The sequence below is a fragment of the Penicillium atrosanguineum genome (assembly GCF_028827265.1).
Source record: "Penicillium atrosanguineum strain IBT 20685 chromosome Unknown utg000008l_segment0_segment0, whole genome shotgun sequence".
NCBI classification, from domain to species: domain Eukaryota; kingdom Fungi; phylum Ascomycota; class Eurotiomycetes; order Eurotiales; family Aspergillaceae; genus Penicillium; species Penicillium atrosanguineum.
The window spans coordinates 214,663-234,324 of record NW_026623140.1 but is presented as its reverse complement, the minus strand read 5'-3'; the positions used below and the strand labels follow the sequence as shown (position 1 = coordinate 234,324).

Below are 19,662 nucleotides of genomic sequence, written 5' to 3'. Positions count from 1 at the left end.
GCACTTTGCGCCCCCCCGCAGCCTGGTCGTCCAGCCCCTGCAACATGCAACACACTTTGGGAATGGCAATTTCCAGTCCAACCGAAGCGAGACTCAACATGACCTGGAGATAAAAGGAGAGGGAAGCCCATAGCAGGATAGTAATCACTTCTGAATCATCATCATGGCTCCCATATGGACTGCGCTGTGTGCGTTGACTCTCGGCCAGGCTGTACTGGCTGCACCTCAGCTGGCGGCTCGAGCCACCAGTAGCTTGGATACTTGGCTTGCATCGGAGACTGCTGTTGCACGACAGGGCATTCTCGATAACATTGGGGCAGGCGGCGCGTATGCTGCCAGTGCAAAGGCGGGCATCGTGATTGCCAGTCCCAGCACCGACAGCCCAGATTGTAAGTCGAAATCAGTGTCGCAAAGAATGCGGACTAACAAATATAGACTACTATACTTGGACCCGTGACTCGGCCCTGACCTTGAAGGTCATGATCGATCTTTTCAAGAATGGCGATACTGAACTGCTCGATGTCATCGAAGAATACATCAGTGCCCAGGCCTATCTTCAGACAGTCTCCAACCCGTCGGGCTCTCTCTCCAGTGGTGGTCTTGGTGAGCCCAAGTTCAACGTTGACGAGACCGCATTCACTGGCTCTTGGGGACGTCCTCAGCGTGATGGCCCCGCTCTCCGAGCCACTGCTCTGATTGGATTCGGACAGTGGTTGATTGTATGTTTCCCCAATCCTCGGATGCGACAGGATTAACCTGATTCTCGCAGAATAATGGATACACCACTCAAGCAACGAACATTGTCTGGCCAATCGTTCGCAATGATCTATCCTACGTGGCACAGTACTGGAACAACACTGGCTATGGTAAGACCCAGTCGCCCTGCGAATGCAGTTTTTTACTGACCAGATCAATAGATCTTTGGGAAGAAGTCAGCGGCTCGTCCTTCTTCACCATTGCAGTGCAACATCGTGCTCTCGTAGAAGGCAGCAAGTTCGCCTCCCAAGTTGGCTCCTCCTGCTCCTACTGCGACTCCCAGGCACCCCAGATTTTGTGCTTCCTGCAGTCCTTCTGGACCGGCTCCTACACATTGGCCAACTTTGGTAGTAGCCGCACAGGCAAGGATGCCAACACTCTTCTTGGTAGCATTCATACCTTTGACCCTGAAGCCGGCTGTGATGACACGACTTTCCAGCCCTGCTCTGCTCGAGCCTTGGCCAATCACAAAGTTTTGACTGATTCTTTCCGCTCGGTCTATACTTTGAACTCGGGTATCGCTGAAGGTAAAGCTGTATCGGTCGGTCGCTACCCAGAGGACTCGTACTACAATGGTAACCCCTGGTATCTGTGCACCATGGCTGCAGCTGAGCTTCTTTACGATGCTCTTTACCAGTGGAACAAACTTGGTTCTCTTACCATCAACAGTGTCTCGTTAGCCTTCTTCCAAGACATGTACAGCTCAGCCGCCACTGGCACCTACTCCTCGTCGAGCGCAACATACTCAACTATTGTTAGCGCGGTCAAGACATATGCTGATGGATACATGAGCCTCGTGGTAAGTGAAGCCTTGCTAACAAATTTGGCCAAAAGTTTTAACTTTGATATAGGAAGAGTACGCCATGACCAACGGTTCGATGTCCGAGCAATTTTCCAAGACCAATGGATCACCGCTGTCGGCGCGTGATCTGACCTGGTCGTATGCCGCTCTCTTGACAGCCAACATGCGTCGCAACTCGATCGTCCCGGCTGCCTGGGGAGAGACATCTGCTAGTAGTGTTCCAGCGACTTGCAGCTCTACCTCGGCCACTGGCACGTACAGCACTGCGACCAACACGGCCTGGCCGACTACATTGACCAGTGGATCAGGAACCCCCACGACCACTGCGACGACCACTGCCACAGGTGGAACCACTACCACCAAGACCACTACTACCAGCAAGACAAGCACTTCGTGCACTACTCCCACAGCCGTAGCAGTGACCTTTGACCTTATTGCTACCACTACGTATGGTGAGAGCATCAAGTTAGCAGGGTCCATCGATGCCCTTGGTGACTGGGATACCAGCAATGCGGTTGCCCTGAGTGCAGCCGACTACACCAGCTCCAATAACCTCTGGTTTGTCACAGTCGACCTCCCAGCTGGAACTGCCTTTGAGTACAAGTACATCCGAGTTGAGAGTGACGGGACTATTGAGTGGGAGAGCGATCCGAACCGCTCTTACACCGTGCCGGCTGCCTGCAGCACAACGGCCGTAACAGAGAATGACACTTGGAAGTAGTGTGAGATCGAGTAAGTGCCCATGAAGGACTTTTTCGGTCATTCAATATTACATCACAGATGGCTGTTGTCTGTAAAGCATTGTCTATATAAATAGCAGGTTTTGGTCTCCGAGTTGAAACAGTTTTTCGAGACTTGCAAATGCTTTGCCATGGTAGATGTTTACCGAAGGCATCAACAATCAAATTCGTAGATTCAACATTCAAGGTACAATCAGTAGCGCATGTGGTATAAAACTCGTCCATTGTCTGACAAGTGTATGGAAATCAAAAAAAAAATTCACAATAGAAGCAAAACATGATTTTCCAGCGTTGGCTCTTCTAAATCTGGTGATGACGAATGAAAAGGCCCAAAAATGCAGCGGCTAGGGAACAGCCAAGTGACACCACTATTAGGTGTTAGGATCAATTCGCATAATGCTAGCGAGTGACTTACAATAGGTGTGCTTCAGACCCAAGAGGTAGCAGTCGACCACAATCTCACGAATGTGACCTGTGAGATGGGCAATATAGCCGGTATCCGCCATTGCGCGTTGGATCACCTATCAATATTAGTTCAATTCCCAATGAAATGGCATACAAGGACTCACCTTCTCGGATCCAGGACCGTGCAGGTTCTGTCGAAGTTGATGCTGGAACTCCGCTCCGAGGACGGCATTGGAAGTGGTGACACCTGCTGTCATGGCAAAGCTGATCAACAGCATGTACGCAGACGTCGCCATAGCGATCTCTTGGGGTGGCAGCATGGATGTCATAGCAATGAATGCGGAAGCTGACGCAATTCCCGTTCCCAGTCCACCCGGAATGATGTATAGAGACTCCCAGAATCCAGTATTTCCGTTCCATCGCAGATAGAGCAGCGTGTACGTCACGGAGGCAATCAGTCCAGCTAGAATGAGAAGGACCTTAAATTGTCCAGTGCGTCTAATGAATCCACCAGCAAGGAGACCACCCAATGTATTTCCAATGACGGCTGGTATGAGATGGAATCCGGATTCTGTGGTCGAAGCACGCTGCGTGACTTGGAAGTATAGGGGGATCGAAAACATCATTCCCAGCTGTGCTGTAATCTGCAGCACTGAAATGAGATAGCTCGTAGCTACATTCGGTCGACGTAGGATTCGAAGAGGAAAGACAGGGTCCTTGGCAACGTAGGACTCAACCAACACGAATGCGAGGAGCAGCAGTAATCCGCCCCCAGCCGTGAATACCGTGAGCCATGAGCGCCAGGGGAACGACTTTCCGCCCTGATCCAACAACGCTGTTATAGTGATGATTGAAGAGCCGAGAAGAGCGGTTCCCAGGAAGTCAATTCGCTTGAGGCGGGATGATTTGCCGTCTATGGCGGTATCTAGAGACAAAGGCTGAGTTATCGGGAGTTTGACGATTACAAGCAGAGCGGCAAGAGCAACAAAAGGAGCTTGGAGCAAGAAAAGCCTGAATGTGATTAGAAATAGTCTTTGAAACATTCTGTTCGACTCACCATCTCCATCCGATCGAGTCGCTGAGCCATCCTCCCAGGGGGCCACCGAGACTACGGCCGAGCGTCATCGCAACATTGACATAGGCTCTCCAAGTGGCCACTTCGCGTCGGGGAACAATATCTGGAAGCAGTCAGCATGTGTCAGCATGTGTTGGAGTTTGTTCCGATGTGAATACTAACCTGTAATGATAATCGAACTGATGGTCATAATCCCACCACCACCCATTCCACAAATGGCGCGTCCAAGAATAACCACCCACATATCATGTCCGATGCCACTAGAGAGCGTCAGAACCCCGCTTCAATTCAAAAAATGTCCAGAAAGGTACCTTATAATGCATCCAAGGGCGAAGAGGAAGTAGGATACCAGCAAAAGTGGTTTTCGACCGTAGATATCGCTCAATTTGCCGTACTATATCCATCAGTGTCAATTGCCGCTATCTCCAACGGTGTTACCCACCATGGGCTGTGCGGCGCAAAGGCCAATTGTGTATCCGGTGGAAAGCCAACTTGCATCGCGTAGTCGATTGAATTGGGAAGAAATGTGGCCAGCAGCCGCTAAAACCAGAGTCGCATCTGCGTTGGAAATAAATTCGCCTATGCATCGTTAACCAAAAGGGCACCCCCAATCGCTTAAAGATGTCATTTTACCCAGAAGAAGCACGGCGACAATTGTTCCCACGCCTTTCAAAGCCTTTGCCGTTGTCTCTGTCGAATCCGGTCGCGATAATAACGGGCTTTCTTCATCGTGTGTCTTGTGTACGTTGACAACAGACTGAGGCTTCACGATATCGCCCTTGGGCGCATAATCACCAGGCGCGTTGCCAGTGCCGTATTTGATATTTGAGGCCATTTCTAATCTCGGAACATGGTAAAAGGGAAAAGAGAAAGCAATCCTAAAGGAAGGGGTCCTGGCTTCATTTGAAGTGGACTAGGCCCTCTTATCGATTTTCCGATGGCCCTTGACTGGGGTATTCTGGCGAGCCATTGCGTTATTTATCCCGGCATATCCGCTATTTCCTTGAAGGCTGCCCGTTTTGTCGCCAATATGCCCCGGCTGGTGTGTTCTCATCGCGATCGCAAAGCACGCCATGGGGGCGGGTCCACCCCACGCGAGTTGAAGTATAGCCGTTCACATACAATATTTTTGTTTTCGCAGGTCTACTGTAAGCTATTTACAAATGGAAAGTTTGCTTACACGGACTCTTCAAATGAGATTGAAAAATGAGAGATAGGGATCCCGTCCTCGGCAATGTATGGCTTATAGATTGAATGTTAGAAGTTGCGTGAAAGCGGATCGCCATCAAAGCCCCTGATTGCATCATCCAGTTCTCCATCGGCTAGATTTGCCGAAATGCCACGACATAATAAGTGAGCCAGGAAACACATGAGCTTCTGCTGCTGTCAAGGTTCATGATTCCGCGCCGATAATATAATATTCCGGGTTCCTTTTCTGTCTTCTTTGCTTAAACAAGTCCTGCGGGACCCGTTCTTGGCATCGCATATCCGGTTTGTGACCTTGGTACATTGTGTAGCAGACGGGCTTTACTGCTGCCATCTCGTGCTCAAGACTGTTTGTTGTTATCAAACGGGATCCATTGGATTCTTCAATTGCGATCGCCAGTTCAAGCTGAAGTTACGAATCAATGGATGCCTGAGGCTGAATGTTATTGTCTGAATGTTTTATATGCAACCAATCAACGATATCAAAAGCTCTGTTTTTGTATTACCCCTGATTCTGCCAATTTAGTTATAGGGGGATTCTAGATTACATAAGTAATAAACATGAAGGATAATTGTATCTCCGATCCACCGCGGTATTCGTATTGACAGTTATGAAGGGAAGAATATGGACACGTTAGATCCTGGGGCTTTTTGCAGTTGGATGTCTCATAGCTATATAGTATACTCAGCCTTGTGCACAGGTCAAAACTTGCTTGTTCACTGGGTCGTGTATCTGTGTTCCACCCAGTAGCCTGATGAGTCTCTCCTCGGCCAATAATCTCTGGGCCTCAAGCACCTAAATTCGCCTGCCTCCGATATTGATATTTGTAAATCCTATATGATACGTCCTTACTATGTAGAGAATTTTCAATTTCCATCAAATAATTGATTGCAAAAGTTGATAATTTGAAGATCGGCCCTTTCTTTTTTTTTTTTTTTTGTTTTTTCGCTGTCCGTAAGACATCATCTTGCTGCAGACATAGACCTTTACTAATCTTAAATCTACCGTGGCAAGCTTTGGGCACCTCCGTAAATGGCGCTTAGGAGCATGAACTGGAGCAGACTTGTGCTAACGTAGCCTTGCGGGGTCTCATTGTATAGACCGTAGATCTTCCGAGTTCTTTAAGGTTTCCGCATCACGCGGGTCAAATCCAACTGGCACCAAAAATGTGTATTGTGGACGCTTCAAAGAGATACAGAAACGCCGAGCGGCTTGATTGATTGTCTACGCCGGTCAGGGCGGCATCCAGTATATCGTCCCAGGCGGGCATTGAGAGATTGTCTATATAAAGAGGAAAAACTGAGTTGTGGAATAGAAAGAGCTGCATTGCGCTGCAAGTCAGAAGCCACCCAAGTGGTCACACGAATATTCGAGAGTCGGGCATTGCGAATTTAAGCTAGAGAATGGAGATATCAGTATAGCCGTGGTCTGGTAGAATCAGTGCAGAGCCGATAAATTAGTTCCCGGGTTAGTAATGTTTGAGGTTGATAATGGCCAGACTCAAGATATCAGGCGGGTGACTGGGCAAGATGAAATGATGTCACCCCATCACAAAATGCCCCGCTATACTCGTGGTTGCGATTAACCACGGTTCTGTGTACAGTGGGTGAACTGGATTGGGACATTTTATGCTTCACCGCCCTTGCATACAGCATAAGTTATGATCCCCACCAGCTACCAGGCCCCGCTGCGGAGATAGTCAATCCACTTGTTTCACCGCCACAGGAATGGACACGTCGAAGCTCCGCGGCAACGGGACAATTGACCATCCGACTGAACCAAAACCTGGAAACATGTGTCGTTGAAGATATCGGGCTGTCGGAAGAACGATAATGCGGTCCCGGCGATAAGCATTTTGTGTTCTCGGCTGTAATCAAGATCCTGGGATGACAGTCAGAACTTTAAAAATCTTGGTATATGGAAGCTGGAGGAGAAGGGCACCTATGATTGGACCATCTGCCATTCGGGCCGAGTGCCTGGTTCATTCTCCCCCTGATGTCCCTGATGCATGTCATCCACGCCACCCGAGACTTGGTTTTTCTTCCGGAAATAAACAGCGTTAAGACCGTGATGACACGGTGGATCAAGTGGACCAGATATCGCTGACCAAGCTGCTTCAATGACCAAAGTAGAAGTTTGCTCGAATTTTCGAGGACCAAGTCGAGGTGGATCATGATATCATGGAGCAATGTATAAAGAGCAGGACAAACCCTCGAAAGGTTCCTGGAAAGAACACAATCAATTCACACTCCATTGAACACAAACAGTCACAATGGGATCAACCGAATCTTACAAGTTCGAGGGCTGGATGGGTCTTAGCCCCGAGGCCGCTCAGGGCAAGATGGTCTGGCAGGAGTTCGAGCCTAAGCCGTGGGAGGAGACCGATGTCGACATCAAGGTCACTCACTGCGGTATCTGTGGCTCTGACATGCACACTCTGCGCAGTGGATGGGTATGGTATCGGAATCGCAATTGCTGAAAGAGTCAATAGACTGACAGATGACATCGTTTAGGGCCCCACCGAATACCCCTGCTGTGTCGGACACGAGATCGTCGGTACTGCCGTGCGCGTTGGCTCCCAAGCTGTTGGCGATATCAAGATTGGAGACCGTGTCGGTGTCGGTGCGCAGAGCGGTGCCTGTCTGAACAAGGACGGTGACTGTGACGCGTGTGCTCGCAACCTCCAGCAGCACTGCAACCGCATGGTCGGCACCTATAACGGCACCTATGCCAACGGCGGCAAGTCGTATGGTGGATACTCGCTGTACAACCGATCTCCCTCTACCTTTGTCGTCAAGATCCCTGACGCCATTCCCTCCGCCGAGGCTGCTCCTATGCTCTGTGGTGGTATCACCACCTACTCTCCCCCTGAAGCAGCACGGCTGTGGACCCGGCAAGACCGTTGGTATCATCGGTGTCGGTGGCCTCGGTCACTTTGGTATTCTCTTCGCCAAGGCACTTGGTGCTGACCGCGTCGTCGCCATCTCCCGCAAGAGCGACAAGAAGGAGGATGCGATGAAGCTCGGTGCGGATGAGTACATCGCGACTGGTGAGGACAAGGACTGGGCTACCAAGCACGCCCAGTCTCTCGATCTGATCATCTCCACTGTGTCTTCGTCGAAGATGCCCATTGTTCAATACAGCCAGCTCCTTAAGTTCCGTGGAACTCTCGTCCAGCTCGGTGCCCCCGAGGATGGTGCTCTGGAGATCCCCGCCTTCGCTTTGATCGTGAAGGGTATCAAACTCGGTGGTTCCCTCATCGGTAGTCCCGATGAGATCCGGGAGATGCTGCAGCTCGCTGCTGATAAGAAGGTACACCCGTGGATCGAGGTGCGTCCCATGAAGGAGGCCAACAAGGCCATTCAGGACATGGACGCTGGCTTTGCCCGTTTCCGTTACGTTCTGGTGAACGAGTAAAGTGCAAAGTGAATGAGGTTTGAATGTTAGCGGAAATTGCCAGAGATACCTAGAATACAATGTTAGAAATTTAGAATTCACTTTCAACACTTCTTCACTTTCCACCAACTTCACCATCTCCAAAAATCTCTCATAACGTACCTTCATCACTCATCATACCACACCATCATCACTCATTCGAGTTACTACACTTCTTCGTTCAACATGCCGACCGATAACCACGGAAAGGGTTACACGTACAAGGCTTCTGGCACCAACAGTCAGGTGAGTCTCGTCTCCTGGTGACAAGGAGCTGGCTCACACTCAACCAGGGCAACCACTACTGTGCCCGTGACCATGGCAGCGATGCCCCGAGCCAGAATTCGTACCATTACTCTAATCAGTCAGTTCCATGCGAGGTCTGCCAGAGACACATACTGACCGTGAGATTCGTGAAACAGGGATGGCTCGTACTATTACTCCAATTCGGATGGTAGCACCTACCACAACAACGGCCAGGGCGAGTCTCAGTACTCGCCTCCGGCCTCGGGCTCTTCGGGCTCGGAGTCGTCTGGCTCTAGCACCGGTTCCGAGCAGAAGTAATCGCACCGGCGAATTTCATTGAGAAGCAAGTTTGCTTCTGAGGGCTGCAGGGTCGGGAATGGATTGCATTCTAGGTATCGGATCGGAGAGAATCGCTGTGGCCGAAGAGGTTGCAAGAAGGAGAGGTGGAAACAGAATTAGGAACATAGCTTAGAGGAATGAGGACCCTGCAGTCACCGAGGACCCTGGAATCCCATCGTAGAATTGTAAGCTCCGAACTGGGGAACACAATGCTAGCCGCGAGATACGAATTCATTACGATAATTTACCCTGACCCTATGGCAGTCTAGTGTACCCCCGCACTTGACAGCCGACAACTAACCGATTCGGGAAGAGAGACTTGTCTACTTAATCTTCTTATCACCGTCGGATCGGAAGTGTCCGAGAGGGGAATTGAAGAGTCCCGTCGCTTCTGTCTTTCTGCCTTGTCATTGCGCTACTGCACTGCTGTCTGCGCAGAATGAACTCCTCCGGCCGAGTCTGTGCTCGCTGTTCGCGCATTGTTAGTATCACGACTCCACTGTCCTATATCCTGTAAGCTAAGCAATGCAGAAACAACGATGCGACGGCAACTCCCCATGTTCGCGATGCACACGTACGAACACCCTTATTATCGGTCAAGTTCCATATTGATGTCTTACAGGTCTCGGTCATATGTGCAAACCGCGCAGTCCGCGCAGTCCGTGCGATAAAGAGAATCCGGTTGCGGTCCGTCGGCCGAGGGCATCGCGCTCCCGAGGCGGGTGCTTGTCATGCAAAGCAAGGTAATTTACCCACTGTGGTGTCAGTTCCACGCTGATTCGGGCAGGAAGAAGAAATGCGACGAGAACCGCCCGAGATGCAGCGATTGCCATCGTTTGAATACGGGTTGCCAGTGGCCTGTCAGTATTGATGATACAGAATTAGAACACACAGACCCCGATGCCTCTACTCCAGCTTGCCAGATGCCGATCTCACCCACTGCCGATACAATTGACGTTTCCGACGGCGATCCGTTAGCATTCGACTCCACCACTCTCGATGATGAGGAGTTTATTGCTTCACTCTTTCCACATCCGTTACCTAAACGGAATGCGGCTCTTGTTATCGATCGGTCGCTACTGTCTGCAAACCCATATTTGCGGAGTGACGAGGACCGGTCACTATTCAACCACTATATTCAAGTTGTGGCTCGAGCCCTGTCCCGGTCCCACGATTCCGATCGGAACCCGTTCCTAGTAACGCTTTTGCCGCTGGCGGCTACGTCGGATACCGTGACGAGTGTAATCTTGAGTTTGAGTGGCTGTCATTGGAGACGAGTCTACCCCAGTATTTGGAGATGCGCTTTGAGGCGGCAGGGCAAAGGTCCCACTCTCGCTTCACTCTTGAGTTGACCCGGACTGACACATAAGTAGCATTAACCCAAGTAAACACCCTCCTCGGCCGGTTGGATCGCCAATATATTTTTGAAGCCTGTGCTACGGTGCTGTTACTATGCCTGACCGAGCTGTTTGATGGCACCTCGCGCGTGTGGAAATGGCATCTCAAGGCTGCCAGTGCCATTCTAAAGTCCCCTGCATTCCAGGATCTCGTCTCGACCGATGAATGGACATTCTGTATCAGTCTATTCCACTACTTAGACTCAATGTCTACCGTCTCCAGGTGCAAGGCACCTCTTTTGCACAATGGCGACAGCATGACAGAGTTGACTACATCTCTGCGGCGAAGTAGTGTGCCAGAGCTCAAGCGCAGCCAGTCCACCGATGCAATATATGGCATCTCCCCAGCGTTGTTTGATCTTTTAGGGATGGTTAACTTGCTAGCGAACCACCGGAATAAGCGGGTGGATGAATTATCAGAGATAGGCTTCCGCGCGGCTGCAACACATTTGGAGAATCGGATTGACGAGTGGAGGGCGGACCAGGATCATGATGCAGATCAGGAACCCGATACCGAACGCGCTACTTCTGCATTTGAGTGGGCCATTCGACTGCGCTTGCATCAGGTGGTGGAGGGGTATGACCCACGACATGAATTTGTGGAACGGGCCATCGTGACAATTCTCGATTCCGTACAGGAGATTCCATATGCGAGTCGAGTAGAAGGGTGTCTTCTTTTCCCGCTCGTGATTGCTGGATCAAGTAGTGTGAGCATGGAGCGCCGCATGATGGTTAAGGAACGACTGATGGTAATGGAAAACACTCTGGGCTTCAGTCATATCCAGTACGCAAGACAGCTACTGGAGACGGTGTGGAGTGAAGCAGAAGGGGATTTGAACTGGGCTTCTGTACGGTATAGTCAGTTCCCAGGGGTAGTGTTCATTTAGGTGAATGAAAAATGTATAACTTGGATAGCTTCCTCTTTATCCTCGAGAGAGTAGTGGGATGGGACAGTGCATCCAGGGCAGACCTTAAAGGCAACCTGGACCTCATATATCATTCAGTGAAAAAGGACCAAGTAACGTTCCAACATTCCAGCGACGCAGTCGTTAGGGGTTTCACTAGACGTTAGTACCGAAACCCTTCTGCCGCGAAGCTGTTGACACTGAGGCCTTGCCGTTGATTTTTGGAGAGACTTTCAGGGACCCCGAAATAGGCTCGAGAATACGTCCAAATGATACTCCCGTAGTCGAGCCCCGGGCGATGTTCATCATTTCTTTTGATCTCCATCTGTGGACATCTCTAATCCAACAGGCAGGTGGCCCTCTACTTATCTCCTCTCTCCCGGCCCTCGGACTTTATTATTTCTTCCTCATCATGATGCCATTCAATCTTCCACTCCGAGCTACGTTCCAAGCAGTTCCTTCATTTTCGGTTGATCTTGGCAAAATTTGGATATGACCGATTCTCTAGTGTCAACCTTACATAAATAGTCCTCCTAGTGCTGGACTGTTGACATTTACTTTCCCTTCAACAGCTCTGCAAAGTGGTCCCTCATGTTATATCCACAGACCTCCTCAATGGTCAACTTGCCCGGTCGATCAGTAGATGAGCTCCACCCAATTCGCTCGCTGAGGTTCTCCCGCGCCCGGAAACTCGCCTCCTGCACGCGTGTCGCGCGCGTCTTTCGCAACTTTTCATACAATTCTAGACCCTCTGAGACTCCATAGTCTTTTCTGAAGTCCTTGTGGAACACAATTCCCAGGGCCCCGGCATCTTCGAATGCCATGCACGATCCTTGGGATTGATCGGGCATCATGGGGTGTGCTATTTCTGTTAGCTGGTGCAACTATTAGTGGCAGTGTATAAAGATTACGTACCAGCATCACCGAGTAGGCAGACTTTGCCGTTGACCCAGTATGGATATGGCTGGTGTCGATATACTAATACGGTCGTTAGCTCGGTTAGAAAATACCGGACGGCTTCAACATACAGCGCCACATTTTGATATCCTCCGCATTCAACATCAGTGTCTTCATTCTGGGATCGAGGTCGGGAAATGTTTCCACCAACTGTTGCGGTGTGGCACCAATGTTCCATCCATCTTCCCGGACATTGTTGACCGATGCAGGATAGAAGCAGTAGCAGCTCACAATTTCACCGTTGCTGCAGGGTGACATGACGATCTTGTTGATGCCGAAGCCACCCCAGTACTCGATCGCTTCATTGGAGATGTAATCTTCCAGGTCGAGTTCCCGGAGCTTGTCCGCCCCAATAATGCATCGGTAGCAGCATGATGTTGACATTTCGAAATCAGGGGTGATTCCGATCAGGTTCCGCGTGAGAGACTGCTGATTGTTAGTGAAAGCCCATGACTACCGCCAAGGGGACTTACTCGGATCCCATCTGCGGCAACAATCATGTCGGCCGTCACTTGAGCCCCGTTCTCGAATCGAAGGGTCCCTTCCTCCGCATTAACTTGGACAGCTTTGTGATTGACTTTGAGCTCGCACTGAGGGCCATCTCCGGGCACCTCAAAGGCTGACTGGATCAGTTCTTTGTGAATATCAATGCGATGAAAATTGTTATAATCCTGCGAATGTCAGACTTGAAAGTTGGGATCTGAGTAGACTTCCGTACTGTGCCAAATTTGGATTTGTAGTCTCCCAGTGGGTATGTACTCTGCACCTCGCCGTCGGACCAGTTGTGCATAATTAACTGCTTCAAAATCACCTGTTTCCCAGTGAGCAATGCACCGATCGGGTCCGGGGTTGACATATTGACATACAGGCTTCGCTGCTTTCACGTCCACGCCCCATTCCTCGAGAAAACGCGATCCATTGGAAGCGGCACTAAGAGATGCGCCGACTTCTCCAGCAAAATCGTATCTCTCGTAGACCGTGACGGCATGGCCCTGGCGACGTAAAGCGACAGCCGCGGCTAATCCACCAAGGCCGGCGCCGATAACGGCAACCTGAAGCGGCAAGTCGGTACGTGAAGGCATATTCAATTTACCTTGAGAACTGGAAACTTGCATTATGGAGAGTCCTTTCTTTTCTATATTCTATACTTATACTCAAATGCTATGAAGCTATTATCCCCGAAATTCCCTCGGATGGTGCCACCACTCCAAACCACCCGTATCGATAGGCGACGGCGCTTCCGTTATCTATGCGACGGCTGCATGGCCCTTCTCCGCTGCCGATCTTTTCTCATCATGACTTGCCTCCTCAATCGCCGAGTCCAGACCAATCAGTGTCCGGGGAAAACGAGCTAGGTCATGAGAGGTGTTCGCTATCTGAATTTGCCTGATATCAATAAACCCGGCCCAGCTCATAAAGACCTTTATCCATCATGCAAGGACGCATCCCCTATATCCCTCCTAACACCTGAATTATTTCGATCTCTAGCAGCAATGGAGAAGAAGAATGATTTTGCAGAGAAAATTGACCCTGAGGACTTTGCCTTGGGTACCCTTGCCATGGATGACAAGAAACTCCTACGCAAGATCGACTGGCAAATCTTGCCGATTATGTTTCTGACATATTTCTTGCAAATGATTGACAAGATTGCAATCAACGTGAGTCTCTACCATTCACCCTAGGGTAATGCGGCTAACGATACCAGTATGCAAATGTCATGGGTATTCAAGATGATTTGGGAATGAGCGGGAACGACTTTTCGTGGCTGGCAACGGCTTTCTTCATCGCTTATGCCATCGCCGAGATCCCCCAGGGGGCTCTTCTCCAACGGTTCCCAGTTGCGAAGGTTCTCGGAGCCAACGTCTTTTGCTGGGGTATTATCCTTTGCTGCTCTTCGGCGACAAAGAATTTTGCCGGAATTCTCGCACTCCGCGTTCTCCTTGGCTTGATGGAGGCGGTTATTGGTATGCAATTTCACATCACCCTCTGCAGTGATTCTGACTGAAGATAGCACCCTCCCTCACATTGTATACCAGTATGTGGTATACTCGCGCGGAGTCGACTCCACGATATGGATTTTGGTACTGCGGTCTTGGAGTAGGACAGATTGTTGGGGGCTTGATCTCCTTTGCCGCTCAGCACGCCTCGGCAAGCTTGTCATTTGGTGGATGGCGGATCATGTTCGTTGTTATCGGTGCAGTCAATATCTTGGTGTCCCTGCTGGTTCTCTTCGTGTTGCCCGAAACACCTTCCAAGGCCAAGTTCCTCACCGAGGAAGAGAAGCAGCGTATTTTCCAGCGACTCAACCAGGACCAAGCCGGTGTTGGTGAGAAAGTTTTCCGCTGGTCATCTATTCTTGAAGTATTCGCCGATCTTCAAACGTGGATGCTGGTGCTTCTGACCATTCTTATTACGATTCCCAGCGGTGTAATCACTACATTCTCGTCAATTCTTATCAAGGGCTTTGGGTATGACTCGAAGGAGAGCGCTTTGCTGAATATACCGTCCGGTGTGGTTAGCATTGTCTCCACCATGGTCTCAACATATGCGATTTCCAGAGGGTTCTCACGGTGGTTGGCTATCGACATTCTGTTAATTCCCACGCTATTGGGGTCCTGTCTCATGTCATTTCTTCCAACCTCCGACAAAGGGGGCTGTCTTGCCGGGATCTATCTGGTCAATACAGTGAGTTTACACTTCATGTTGTTCTGGCAATCTTGCTAACACCAACAGACGGTTGCTCCTCTTGCTTTGATTTACGCATGGACTGGCGCAAACTTCAAAGGTTACACAATGAAGGTTTCTGGGGCAGCCATTATCTCAATGGGGTTCAGTATCGCAAATATCATCGGACCACAGACTTTCCAAGCCAAAGATGCTCCACAGTCAGTTCAATGTCTACAAAACAGAAAACCCAACGCTAAATCGTTGTTAGATACATTCCTGCGAAGATCACTTTGGTCGCGGTGAATGCTGCGGCGATTTTGGTCTCCACTGGTCTGCGCGTTATGTACGGAATCCGCAATTCTAGGGCCGATCGCTTCGGGGCCCCGGCCCGCAGCTCTATGGAGGCGCGACAGGCCAATAAAGGAAACGTACAGGATTTCCATGATGACAAAAGCTTCCGTTATGTTTACTGAAATCTGAAACACGTATTAATTTCAATGTTGTCGGAATATATGTACTTTTCGGGGCCTGAGCGAATAATCCATAACTTATTGCTATCGTTTCATGATTTATCTCTATCGTTCTAGTCAGACATTTTCAGCAAACCGAACTAGGGTCTAAAGTCGACATTTGTGAAGCAAGATCAGCCGATCTTCTTCTAAGCTCAAACATTTGAATGGACGATATGTTTTATAGAAAGTAGAACTTCATGCCCCATGTTATCCCACAGTGCATTTGATTGACCTATCTAGTCTCGAATGTTGAATAAATATAATCGGGCTACTAAATTAGTGAGTACACATTTTCATGCGGGTAAATCATCAATTGACATTGACAAGTATCTATCCGACGGCGACGGGTTTTTGTCCGATACTCCGCTCCGACTTCGACCGATATAAATGCGAAGTCCCATTTCTTACGAATGAACACCTACAAAATTTAATTCATCTTCATAATGGCACCAACTGACTCCAAATCTCTCGTTCTCGTGACTGGTGGAAACGGTTTCATAGCCGCCCATTGCATCGCGACCCTCTTGCGATCAGAATATCGCGTCAGAGCCACAGTTCGCTCAGCAGAGAAAGGAGAAGCGACGTTTAAATCGCTCAACGAGGCAGGCGTTAAAAACCTCGAGCTTCTTGAATTTTCCGTTGTTCCCGACCCGACCGATCTCCAGGTTCTTTCACCCGCTTTACAGGAATGCCAGGCTGTCTTGCACTTGGCTTCCGCTTTCAATTACGATGCAAAGCCTGGAGAGTTTGAAGAGAAGTTGATGATCCCGGCGGTCAAGGGCACACAGGTCATTTGCCAGGCAGCTGAACAGATCTCATCTATCCGACGAGTTGTTGTTATGTCCAGCTTTGCGAGCGTTTACGATGCTAGCCTGGGGCTTCAGCCTGGTCGTGTCTATTCGGAGGAGGACTGGTGTCCATTGACATATGAAGATGGTGTGAATGCATCGGCTGTCGTGAGTTGCCTCTTTCACTATAGAAAACCTGGGCTAATCGAGTTCAGCCTATCGCGTATCGCGCCTCAAAGGTGGTAGCCGAGCGTGCTGCCTGGGATTATGTTCGTGACCACCCGGTCAAATATCAGTTGATCACGCTCTGCCCTGGAATGGTTTTTGGAAAAATGATCCATCCCATTTCGTCGCTTTCTCAACTCAATGCCAGCAACCAGATTGTCTGGGACGTGCTGAATGTGGGACAAGATGGTGCAATTCCTCCTACAAAGGCTCCTGGTAAATGCACTCTTGTTTCACATAACGCCAGTTTTCAAAACTAACAACCTGTGGTAGTTTGGATCGATGTTGAGGATTTGGCTACAGCCAGTCTTAAGTCCCTGGAACTCTCCACAAATGGTCATGAAAGATTCTTGCTTACACAGTCATCTTATGACACACAGGAGATAGCTGACATTATTCGTGGAAAGCTTCCTAAGAGCAGGGCCCCTGTGGGCAGTCCTGGATATCGAATTGCAGATACACACTATTCTTGTGACTCTTCGAAAGCACAACAAGTACTGGGCGTGGAATTCAAAACTCTAGAGGAGTCTATAATTCCATTGGCACAGCAGCTTTACGATATGGACAAGGTCGTGGAGTTGTAAAATTTTGGATAAATAGAATCTGTCATTTTACGCCACTGCCACTCACTCATCTCTATTTCTTCTACGTGAGAGGCTGGCAAAAGAGTTCACCTTAAGTCACCCGAAAAGATAATCTCCCTAGCTCACCCAGCTCCTTTCCGAGCTTAGTTATAAGAAACACTCCAGATCTTGCAACCACTCTTGAGACTTCCGACGGCGGATCCATCTTCGTACTGCAGGGAGTAGCCATTGCTGTTTCCAAGGAAGGTGATCTTGATATTCGCGGCCTTGCTTTGGCCGGTCACCAGAGATCCCTTACCACCAATGAACTTACCGTCCAGAGCACTAGATATCTGGAAAATTTGGCTCTCCTCATCTGCGGTGTAGTGGACGACCCAGCGCTGGTGCTTGTCACTGTGAGCCGCAGTCGCGGAGGTGCTGCTCACCTTGCTGGCGTTTCCAGAGTTGGTGAGAGCCTTTCCAGAGCTCTCAAAGGTCAAGTATCGGCCCTCAGTCAGATATCCGATGACCTCCTTGTATCCCTCCTCGAAGAACAAAGTGTTGTTCTTGTTGCTCTGGTTTCCATAAGGCACGGTAGGACGCTGTGTCGGGTACTTGGCCTCACAGTTCGATGTGCCTGTGTACTTGCCCGAAGCCATATCGGGAGTCTCAGCCTCGGGGATAGTAGGCAAGCTGAGATCCGGGTTATCCAAGTCCAGAGCATTGACGAGGTTGGACATGTGCTCCCGACGCCAGTTGACCATCTCAGGTGTCTGCACGTTCTGGTATCCGCGAGCCTCCAGCCACTGCTCCAAGAAGAGAATCTGGGAGTTGTGGTCCGCACGCTCGGTGAAGACGCGACCACCACGAGTCCAAGGGGAGACCATGTAGAAGGGAACACGAACACCAGGACCAGAGTAAATGTCACCGAAGAGACCATAGGGATCTTCCATCCATTCACCGGCGGTACCTTTAGGCGAGTGGAAGGGAACAACGTGGTCTCCCCAACCACCGGACTCGTCGTAGCTAATCATCAACAAGGTAGAATTGTATTTGGGGCTGCTGGTCACAGCGTCGACAACCTGCTTTTGGAGCCATGCGCCGTCCTTGGGCATGTATGGAGGGTGCTCGGATAGTTCAGCAGGGCCAACGATGAAGCTGACTTCCGGCAGAGTTCCGTTGGCAGCAGATTCGTAGAAGCTATCAAGACCGACGTAAGAGAGGCCCTTCTTGGCAAGAGGGGAATCGGAAGAAGCGTTTTGGAACTGCTCGAACCAGGCCAACGGGTTGTCATCGAAGTTGTCTGAGTCTTGCCACACTTGCCACGAGACACCAGCGGCTTCATAGATATCATAGATAGTTTTCCACTTCAGCGGATAGCAACTGATGTCATTGGACTCGCAGCCAGGGGTTTCATTGTTGTCCAAGTAAGGACCGCCCTGATCAGGGCTTTGGGGCCCTCCTGGGACATTGATGGAGCCACTGACCAAAGTGACACGGTTGGGGTTAGTCGAGGTGACTTGAGATTCCTGAATAAGCGGATTAGCATATCGTGTTTGTCAATGACGGTGATGAATTCTAACCTGGTACATATCTCCGGCAGTCCAACCCTCGGCAATGCCGAAGTGAACTGGGATATCGCTTCTCTTGAGATAACCCCAACTCCAAGGGGTGTTGTTGCGCGCCCACATGTTGTTTAGGTCATTGTTGAGAGCGGCCTGGTTATCTTCATAACCGTTCGAACCTGCGGTCATACACTGCATAGCATCAACCGTAGCTCCACCCTGGTAGCCCAGATACCAGGGCAAAAGGGTCTTTGTCTTGGTAGACATGGAAGAATCGACAAGCCTATTGATAAGTTAGTTTTAAATAATTTCCAACAGTTTGCTTACAGTTTAATACTTACTGGTGGTAAACATCCAAACCATCAGAGTTCACCTGTACGTTCGGGTCGTTGAAGCCACGAACGCCGGCCATGGATCCAAAATACTGTCTTCAATGAGCATTCATTTGTTTTTGGTTGTAGGAATTGACGTACATTGTTCCATGATCGGTTTTCCTGCATGAAGATGACCACATGCTCGATATCTTTCAACGAGCCAGCAAGCACCGGTCTGCCCGCAAGGAGCATCAACAAGGCAGAGCCCAACAGTGTATTCATGTCAGCGGGGGAGTTTACAAGGTATCTTCACAAGCTCTAATCCCTGCCATACCAGGTGGTGGACCTCGATAGTTATATGCGCGTCTCTCACCGCGTCGCTACAACATCGCTCCGATCTGTCCGGGGGTTAGTTTAGATGGCGCGTTCGGTAGTATATTTCGATGTAACCGGGACGAAGCCCGATTCCAACGAGCTAATGGGAAGCGTCAGATTATTCACACGATATGAGTCTCTGAACTCTAGGAAGGGGGCTAACAAGGGGTTAATCTCGGCTACATCCTCCTCAGGCGCACGTGGGGATCATCCGGAAGAAAGACAGGAACACAATTCAGGGACTGCCGATCTTTCTCAACTTGTGAAAATGCAAAATATCTACACTTGTTACGTGTTTTGTCGGCCGCACCCGCGTTGCATGATTGGAGTGGAGAAGCCGTCTCAACGTGCGGGAGCTATCTTGATTCATTGGCAGGGCGATCGGCATC

The 19,662-nt window shown here is 49.9% G+C and overlaps 9 protein-coding genes across 9 annotated transcripts; 6 read left to right on the top strand and 3 right to left on the bottom strand.

Annotated features, from left to right (window-relative positions):
* Positions 1-163: 163 nt before the first annotated feature.
* Positions 164-2,279, top strand: N7443_009563 (putative glucan 1,4-alpha-glucosidase; the record flags this gene model as incomplete). Its single annotated transcript, XM_056889619.1, has 5 exons — positions 164-389; positions 436-719; positions 770-866; positions 918-1,555; positions 1,608-2,279. 5 exons carry the CDS (start codon positions 164-166, stop codon positions 2,277-2,279), a joined length of 1,917 nt encoding a protein of 638 aa, XP_056736110.1.
* A 319-nt stretch (positions 2,280-2,598) lies between these two features.
* N7443_009562 (uncharacterized protein) lies at positions 2,599-4,613 on the bottom strand (the record flags this gene model as incomplete). The annotated part of the gene is made up of 8 exons (XM_056889618.1): positions 2,599-2,666; positions 2,714-2,819; positions 2,868-3,714; positions 3,761-3,881; positions 3,941-4,038; positions 4,090-4,172; positions 4,221-4,357; positions 4,412-4,613. The coding sequence occupies 8 exons, from the start codon at positions 4,611-4,613 to the stop codon at positions 2,599-2,601; spliced, it is 1,662 nt and encodes a 553-aa protein (XP_056736109.1).
* Positions 4,614-7,257: 2,644 nt separating this feature from the next.
* N7443_009561 (NAD(P)-dependent alcohol dehydrogenase) lies at positions 7,258-8,402 on the top strand (the record flags this gene model as incomplete). The annotated part of the gene is made up of 3 exons (XM_056889617.1): positions 7,258-7,437; positions 7,499-7,749; positions 7,784-8,402. The coding sequence occupies 3 exons, from the start codon at positions 7,258-7,260 to the stop codon at positions 8,400-8,402; spliced, it is 1,050 nt and encodes a 349-aa protein (XP_056736108.1).
* Positions 8,403-8,606: 204 nt separating this feature from the next.
* N7443_009560 (uncharacterized protein) lies at positions 8,607-8,984 on the top strand (the record flags this gene model as incomplete). The annotated part of the gene is made up of 3 exons (XM_056889616.1): positions 8,607-8,666; positions 8,714-8,784; positions 8,843-8,984. 3 exons carry the CDS (start codon positions 8,607-8,609, stop codon positions 8,982-8,984), a joined length of 273 nt encoding a protein of 90 aa, XP_056736107.1.
* A 460-nt stretch (positions 8,985-9,444) lies between these two features.
* On the top strand, positions 9,445-11,289 carry N7443_009559 (carboxylesterase; the record flags this gene model as incomplete). The annotated part of the gene is made up of 5 exons (XM_056889615.1): positions 9,445-9,486; positions 9,537-9,579; positions 9,628-9,692; positions 9,773-10,328; positions 10,379-11,289. The coding sequence occupies 5 exons, from the start codon at positions 9,445-9,447 to the stop codon at positions 11,287-11,289; spliced, it is 1,617 nt and encodes a 538-aa protein (XP_056736106.1).
* A 572-nt stretch (positions 11,290-11,861) lies between these two features.
* On the bottom strand, positions 11,862-13,346 carry N7443_009558 (uncharacterized protein; the record flags this gene model as incomplete). The annotated part of the gene is made up of 6 exons (XM_056889614.1): positions 11,862-12,169; positions 12,223-12,285; positions 12,336-12,690; positions 12,738-12,935; positions 12,983-13,075; positions 13,131-13,346. 6 exons carry the CDS (start codon positions 13,344-13,346, stop codon positions 11,862-11,864), a joined length of 1,233 nt encoding a protein of 410 aa, XP_056736105.1.
* A 411-nt stretch (positions 13,347-13,757) lies between these two features.
* N7443_009557 (ferritin-like domain-containing protein) lies at positions 13,758-15,404 on the top strand (the record flags this gene model as incomplete). Its single annotated transcript, XM_056889613.1, has 5 exons — positions 13,758-13,922; positions 13,970-14,228; positions 14,276-14,949; positions 14,998-15,149; positions 15,200-15,404. 5 exons carry the CDS (start codon positions 13,758-13,760, stop codon positions 15,402-15,404), a joined length of 1,455 nt encoding a protein of 484 aa, XP_056736104.1.
* A 482-nt stretch (positions 15,405-15,886) lies between these two features.
* N7443_009556 (OPT superfamily oligopeptide transporter) lies at positions 15,887-17,040 on the top strand (the record flags this gene model as incomplete). The annotated part of the gene is made up of 3 exons (XM_056889612.1): positions 15,887-16,399; positions 16,423-16,672; positions 16,730-17,040. The coding sequence occupies 3 exons, from the start codon at positions 15,887-15,889 to the stop codon at positions 17,038-17,040; spliced, it is 1,074 nt and encodes a 357-aa protein (XP_056736103.1).
* Positions 17,041-17,183: 143 nt separating this feature from the next.
* Positions 17,184-19,180, bottom strand: N7443_009555 (nonhemolytic phospholipases C family protein; the record flags this gene model as incomplete). Its single annotated transcript, XM_056889611.1, has 4 exons — positions 17,184-18,548; positions 18,603-18,867; positions 18,926-19,008; positions 19,058-19,180. 4 exons carry the CDS (start codon positions 19,178-19,180, stop codon positions 17,184-17,186), a joined length of 1,836 nt encoding a protein of 611 aa, XP_056736102.1.
* Positions 19,181-19,662: the final 482 nt, after the last annotated feature.